Here is a 7805-nt window from a genome sequence, read left to right on the forward strand (position 1 = left end):
GACAAACCTATTAGCTGTGGCTAGGTGGCAATCTCTCATATCCCACCACTTTATGCAGATCAGTGTTCTTTCCCACCTAAACATGTATGCAGGACGCAAGGCATGGTTCTCCAACAGTGTGCAACAGGATATATGCAGTCTCTGGGGTTAGCTATTTTTTGTTACATATGCCAACATTTTTCCCATTTGACAAAGAAATATTACCTATTAAAATAGAAAGAGATTTGTTAATACATGCCATTTTGTTTTACAGGTATGTTTAGCAGAGGTTACCTCAGGGAAACAACTACACTGATTGCAGTTTAATTTAAATGCAATCTGTGCAGCCCTGCAACACTGGGGGCTCATTTATAAACACTGGGCAAATTTGTACCTGGGCAGTAAGCCATGGCAACCAATCACCTGTTTGTTTTCAATGTTCAACTTGCAGCTGGCTGAAAAAAAAAGTAATCACCGATTGGTTGCTATGGGTTACTATCCAGGTACAAATTTGCACCCCTGGGTGTTTTGTTTTCTGTCTGACAGCAGCATCTGTCAAAACACCTTGGGGGTTATGTGAAAAAAGGTGCTAAATTTGCCCAGGAGCAGTAACCTATAGCAACCAATCAGCAGGTAGAATTTACTGGTCACCTGTTTATAAATCAAACATCTTATTGGTTACTATCCACAGGCTATTGTGATACTAAAATCTACAGTTAGTATTAGTGGTTGTATTTATAGTTTATGTATGTGAGTGTATAGATTGGTAGGTGTGGGTTGTGTGTGCTGGGTTTACTTGGATGGGTTGAATGGACTCTGGTCTTTTTTCAACCCTATGTAACTATGTAACATATTTTTATTACATAAGGGGGCTTGTGTGCTAGTATATAGTTTAGAACCACTCCTTGTGCCATTAACCTGAAATAGAATGTATTTGCATGCCTCACGCTACACAAAATAGCATATTTTAGCATTAAAATTATAATCCATAAAATACATTGCAAGTGGTAGTTTTGATCATATTACATTTCATAAGCGCAAAGTATTGGGCCATGGAATCTTAGAGACCAACATCAAAAAGGGTGAGCTAACAAAAGACAGAAAATCCACTGCTTTTACCAGGCATATGGTTACAAGGTTCCTACTGCACTCACGTGCTAGTTTTTTTTTTTTTGTGCTGATGAAATAGCACATAAAGGAGGGCATTTAAGAGAAGGCCAGAAACCTGCCTATGAGACACATGTATTTACTTTGACAACATTTTCACACAATTTCTAAAGAGTTACAGTAGGCACTATAATACTACAATCCTGGATAAAACATTGGATAGGAAAACATGGTGAATTCTGACGATTTCTGCGCTTATATATAGTTTGTTAATGAGGCAAGATCTTGGGTGAAAGAAACATATTGAAGTAAGGTATCTTACTTCATCATGAGAAACTTTTTGCAAACCAGGCACAATTATTTCTTTAAGTCATTATTTTCTGTATAGTACAGGTATCGGACCCCTTATCCAGAAACCCATTATCCAGAAAGCTATGAATTACGAATTATGAAAGGCCATCTCCCATAGACTCCATTTTAATAAAATAATTCACATTTTTAAAAATGGTTTCCTTTTTCTCTGTAATAATAAAACAGTGCCTTGTACTTGATCCCAAATAAAATATAATTAATCCTTATTGGAGCCAAAACAATCCTATTGGGTTTAATTACTGTTTAAATTATATTTTTAGTAGACTTTAGGTAGAAGATCCAAATTACAGAAAGACCACTTATCCGGAAAACGCCAGGGCCTGAGAATTCTGGATAACGGGTCCCACACCTGTAATAATAAATAATTTTACAACAATAGGCAAACACTAATCTGTATGTCACCAACTTTTTGTGATACAGAGGCTGAAGGAGGAGTCATCACAAATCATTATCACGCTGAATATCTTTTTAGCAGTGATGCATCTCACCCTGACACGCAGAGGTACTATCTAATGTGCCAGTGTATCATGAATGCAATACACAATATTTATGTCTTTTTATTGTTGGCCAGGATCTACAAAAGCAAGGACTATGTAGAAAGCAAGGCTACGGTTTTCCACACCAGTTTTCTTCAATCAAACGCCCAGTCTAAAAATATGGCATCTCTGGGTCATTTTATTCTTCCACCATTTTGTCTGCAGGAAGGTTTGTAACATTTTACAAAATATTGCACACATTTGATAAATTATTCCAAAACTATAACAAATAAATAATGAAGTTCTAGTGAAAAGTTGCTTAGAATTGGTCATTCTATAACATACTAAAAGTTACCTCAAATGTGAACCACCCCTTTAAGCTGTAAACTCACATTTTGATAAATCTGCCCCTAAGAGTCAAAATTCTGGTTTTCTAATTGGAATTTTGGCTTTTCTAGTGCAGAGAACACAATTGCTATTTTTTTTTTTTTTACCAAAGAGCCCAAGGGAGTGAGTCTGCTGTAAATTTGACTGTATCTGTTGCTATGTGGATATATGTTAATAAAAAAATCTGGTGTATGATTCAGCAAAATGTCAACTTTTACTGAGTAGATTTACATATTTGTTATTGGCATGCACTGCCAGAGTATGAATCCATTGTGGTTTAAGGTATAAAAAAAATAAATGACATGAAAGGCCCCATTTACTATAGACACCAGTGCAACTGCTTGACTGCTAAGACACCATAAACTGATTAGAACCCACACATTTTACACTGTACCCATAAAGTGTTGCAAGCTGTAGCACAGAGAGCAGTATTATAGGGGCAAGGGGACCTTGTTCTTAACACATTCTCAGGGCTTTTGAACAGCTTGTGCCATCAGATGGTCACCTTCTTTGCAGACTAACATTCTGCCCCAAGAGCTGCATACAGATAGAGGAGCAATGGAGGGCAGGGAGCATGACACATTTAATTTCAAGGAAGCAGGTACATTGTTGGCACTTTGCACCTTCCCTCCCTTTACCCTCTCCTTATAACATAGGCACTGTTAATTTATTTAATTTATGTTCCTGAGTGATGCTGTTGAAATGAATGAATAAAAATATGAAAAACTGCTCGTTAAGGAGGGTTGACCTAGTACTCCATTGTTCAGCACTGCGGAGTATGTTGACACTTTATAAATACACACTCATAATAATAGTTTTCATAACTTTTTTTGACAGAAATTAGAAGGAAAATTGGCAACTTTTTCTGGGAGCAGGAAAATGGTCCTTCTGTACAACAGGTCAGTGTAATTATACAAGTGTTTGCATATGTTTAAGGTTACCATTAACATAGACATTTACGAGCTTTCATAAGGGACAACTGGATCAATTGCTTAAACGTTTGCAATAAAGTGTTTTAGGTTTAGAAACTGGATCCATTCATCTAATGAACTGGTTTATTACATAGTTGTGGCAAATAAAATGGACAATGTAGTGTCCGTTGATAGCCCTAGGGATGCGTCTTCTTTTTCTCCCCCTTTTCTTTCTTATTTTCCTCTTTTCCCATTTCTTATAGTTCTATTTCACTAATATTTATTTAATTTACTTACTGGTCTGCGTGTGGCAAAGGCAAGTGTATTATACCTGGAACAAGAGGGCCACACTGGAGGCTCATGGCTGGTAAGTTTTGGGGGGATTGGGCACTAACTATAAAGGCACAGTGTGGGAAGCAGCACAACAGCACTATGCTTGTAGCTATTTAAAGAAATCAACGCTGAACCAATAAGCCTAATAATCTCTTTAATACTTTGTGCGGATCCAGTTTTTATACAGTCGTAAGGGGCACCTTAGGTCTCCACATATTATGACAGTAATTCTAAATATGTATTCCCTCACCAAAACCTCATAAAAATATTTGTGACAGGTAATAAAAAGATGAAAAGTACACATAACTGTTATATTGCATGCAGGATATATGCAACAATGAAGAACCGACTTGTATCAATACAGAAAACCAGCAGAGAAATGCGCAAACAGATAATGGGTAGGAAAATAAATTTTTGCTAAAATTTTGAATCAGTTTTTGCACACTGACTTGAATAAGATGTATGAGATAAAGACAAACAGGTAACAGATACCAGTCTACAAATTATTAAATAATGTAAAAAAAAAAAAAAAAATATATATATATATATATATATATATATATATATTAGCTCCATAGAAGGCACTCACGGCATACAGACTGTAAAATGATTCTTTATTGGATGTCTTTATTGGATGATCCTCAGCGGAGCGAAACGCGTAGATTTGGACATCCAATAAAGAATCAATTTACAGTCTGTATGCCGTGAGTGCCTTCTATGGAGCTAATATGACAAATGGTGTGCACCCGACCTTTGACTATATCGTTTGGTGAGTGCCGATATCTGGACTTTTTTTTTGTTAAAGAGGCAGTGTACTCCTTTATCAACATGAGTTAATTTTTAATTAATAGGGCTTGTACTAAACATACTGTTTGCCTATTGTTTTCATCACAAAACGCAAAAAAACTACGGATTTTATTTTTGCGTTAAATTGGGTAAATTGGCCCTGGTACATAGGGGCGTTTAAGCCTCTAGCACCACCCTGAGGGGGCCTAGGGAATGCTGGCCCCTTCGCCCCTCTGTGCTTGTTTTTTTTGTGTTGGAGGGGGCATAGAAGTATATTAAAGATAAATTATGTAAGGTATATAACTGGAAAAAATCTCATAATTTCTAATCTGTTCAATTTACAGCAATGTTTTTGTTATCTTGTAGGAAACAGATACACTACAGTGACACTACAGAAGACACTACAGAAGAAGTCACATTTTATACTCTGCAGAATTACCCTGTAAATAATATGCTCACAGGTAATATATAAGAGCCAAGAATATCCTGTAAATTATATCTTTATGAATGGAGTGATCAGTTATTATCAGGGCTTAATCAGGATATCACAAGTCACCTTGGAGTTTCATAACCTGACCTTTGGCCTCATGCTTTTTCATGCTCATGGAATTCCTCTGTGACTTTCTGATCTCACTCCCTGCCACTCAGTGTTTGGTTTGGTTCCCCCTTTCAAGATGCCCTTTTCCACTCCCTGGCACGGACCCTCTCCAGTAAAGCTCCCCTTCCCTTAAACCAACCTTTTCAAGTTTCACTCAACCTTCTTTTTTGTGGGCAGCCCTACCTGTCAGCGCAGGACAACTGGTGTTGATATTCTCCCAGCTGGAGGAAGGACAAACTGTGGCTCATTTATCAACACTGGGCAAATTTGCCTATGGGCAGTAACCCATAGCAACCAATCAGTGATTGGCTTTTTTACAGCCAGCTGCTTGAAGAACAATGAATGTAACAATTTGATTGGTTACCATAGGTTACTGCCCATGGGCAAATTTGCTCAGTGTTGATAAATTACCCCCACTGTATCTTCAGCCATAGCTCCTCCTCTTCCCTGTCTCCACTTCCTCTTCTCAGTTTTTTGTTTGTCCTTCAGAGGCAGACACGCAATAACAACTTCTTCACTTGGATCAACTCCCTGCAAAGACATATGGACAGAAGACAAGATATTTGGTTACTGCATACTGATGTGCTCCTATTTCAGTTGAGCCCCTGTTTCAGCGTGCTCCCAGATGGTTGAGCCCTGTGCAGGCCACCCCTCTTCAGCGTGTACCATTTGGAGTGCTCCTGGTTCAAAAGACACTACACTCAGAAACTGTAGATTATAATGCGTAATGTACCCCATACTGAGATTTATAAAGATATTAGTAGTCACCTCAGAGTTATGTGAGCACTGAGCCTGCAGACTTTTGCTTTTATGTGGTCACATAACACCTAGGTTATGCAGTGGTTTTTGCTTTGTCTCATTTTTATCCCCAAACTATATATGTTACAGTATTGCATTTTATTTTTACATAGATATAAACACGTCATAAGCCTGTCATGCTATGTATCAGGCTAAATTTAAAGCATCAAACTCTGAGAGGAGAGAGAAAAAAGGGGGAGTGATAATAAAACTATGTATGGTAAAACTATGTCACTATTAATACTTTTATTGCATTGGTAAACACCCTCCAATCATAAATGCAGGTCTGCGAATTTAGAGGTTCTCGTTAGCAAATTAAAGGAGAAAAAAAGGTAAAAACTAAGTAAGCTTTATCAGAAAGGTCTATGTAAATACAGCCATAAGCACTTACCAACTGAGCATGTTCACTTGGTCTGGGTCTCGATGCAGGAGTGAGGCATTATGGGAACTTTCTTTACACAGCTCAGCGTATTTTCTTCCTGTTTGGCTTCTGATCATCTCAACGGGAGAAATATGGGGAGACTTAAGGGCACTATTGAGAGAACTGAAGGTATGCCTGCAGCTTGAGATTAACTCTTTATTAACCTTTCCTTCTAAAATAGCAATCTGCTCTGTTCCCTACTCTTTTCAGTATACCAGAAAGAGTTCCTACCCAAGTTTCTATACTGTACTGTCCAACAGCACAACAGGGAGTATTTTGCTTTGATTACGTGAAAAGGGCTGGCTAGTGCTTCTGCATTTTTGTAATTATAAGAAATTGTTAAATAAATCTGGAGCACTTGTAAAAAATGCAAGATGTTGGGCTGCACTCCTTGATTGCATCTAAATTAAATACAAACATTGCAGCCCTTCTGGCTGCATTTTGTTTGAGTGTTATAGATTTTATATATGATCTGGTAAAATTAATTTTAGAAAAACAATGTATTAATAACAATAAAATTGCCTATGGTTAATGAGATGTTAAAGAAAAATATTTCAAAAACAAATATTTTATTAAAAGTACATCCAAAATAGAACAGTAGTTAAAATGTATGCACTGCTACAAAACTCTCTTATCTGACATGCGTAATAAAGTGTTATTTAAATTATTTTTAATTTTCAACAGATTATATTTCCATTGAGGAAATGAAGAAATTCTCATGGGATCTGCATGATTTTACACCCAACACTGCAGATTATTCAGCTTTTTGTGTTCAAGATGAACATAAAAAAAATATCCTGAGTAAAAAATAAAGCTCATTTCATGTGATGTATGGCAGCAGAACTTTTAAAAATGAAATCTAGTTCTTTCATTGTCAAGGAGTAATAAAAAGGTCAATAGCAGAGTTTTTTTCTTAATTTGAAGTTAAAATTTCAAATAATTCACACAATGTAACAGGACCTTAAATAGTAAGCAGTAGGGGCCCCATTGAATGGGCATGGAATTTCTTTGGTAAAATTATCCTATTATACCATTATTCCTTTTTACCATTTATCAAAATCCCTCAAGGGATTCAAATCTCCTTGGGTGCTCCACAGGCTTGGGCATAGGATATTTAACTAAAGGTCTGCCGTGATATGTTCATTTTTTTATTACCTTTAGTAAGATTAGAACAATTAGTTCTATATACCAATGCCATATTGAATTTTAGATCCAATTTGTAGACAATATTTTATTTATATTGGAAGTAGTGTTGAAATTTACTTAAACTTTTTGAAATTTAAGAGGAAAACAAACCCTAGAAACAAATATGGGTAGAAATGCTGTATTTTATAGACTGAACTTGTTGCACCAGCCTTAAGTTTCAAAATCTCTATAATAGTAATGGTCCAGGCCTACAAAGTTTTATACAAGGGATTACCATCTAGGATTTAGTAATAAGTGCCATTGACACTCACATGCTCAGTGTGTTCTGGCTGTTGAGAAGCTAAGCTTAGGGTTTGTCACAAATTATCAAGCAGAAAAAATCTTAACATGTCATAGAAGCTGGTGTTACAGGGCTGATTATTAAATACTAATGCATATTGCATTGTTTTCACAGTTGCCATGTAATAAAAATCAAAATGAATTACTAGTCA

At 36.4% G+C, this 7805-nt stretch overlaps 1 protein-coding gene across 3 annotated transcripts; it reads left to right on the forward strand.

Annotated features, from left to right (window-relative positions):
• terb2 (telomere repeat binding bouquet formation protein 2) lies at window positions 1–7805 on the forward strand. Of its 3 annotated transcripts, XM_031899141.1 has the most exons (8): window positions 13–146; window positions 1879–1960; window positions 2030–2163; window positions 3159–3220; window positions 3890–3963; window positions 4718–4812; window positions 6032–6079; window positions 6853–6930. In XM_031899141.1, exons 1-7 carry the CDS (start codon window positions 53–55, stop codon window positions 6043–6045), a joined length of 555 nt encoding a protein of 184 aa, XP_031755001.1. In that variant the 5' UTR covers window positions 13–52; the 3' UTR covers window positions 6046–6079; window positions 6853–6930. The 3 variants fall into 3 exon arrangements, with proteins under 3 accessions (XP_031755002.1, XP_031755001.1, XP_031755000.1); XM_031899140.1 differs by lacking the exon at window positions 6032–6079 and having other exon boundaries at window positions 14–146; window positions 6853–7805; XM_031899142.1 differs by lacking the exons at window positions 1879–1960; window positions 6032–6079 and having other exon boundaries at window positions 1–146; window positions 6853–7805.

The sequence above is a fragment of the Xenopus tropicalis genome, chromosome 3 (assembly GCF_000004195.4).
Source record: "Xenopus tropicalis strain Nigerian chromosome 3, UCB_Xtro_10.0, whole genome shotgun sequence".
In the NCBI taxonomy this organism is placed as follows: Eukaryota; Metazoa; Chordata; class Amphibia; order Anura; family Pipidae; genus Xenopus; species Xenopus tropicalis.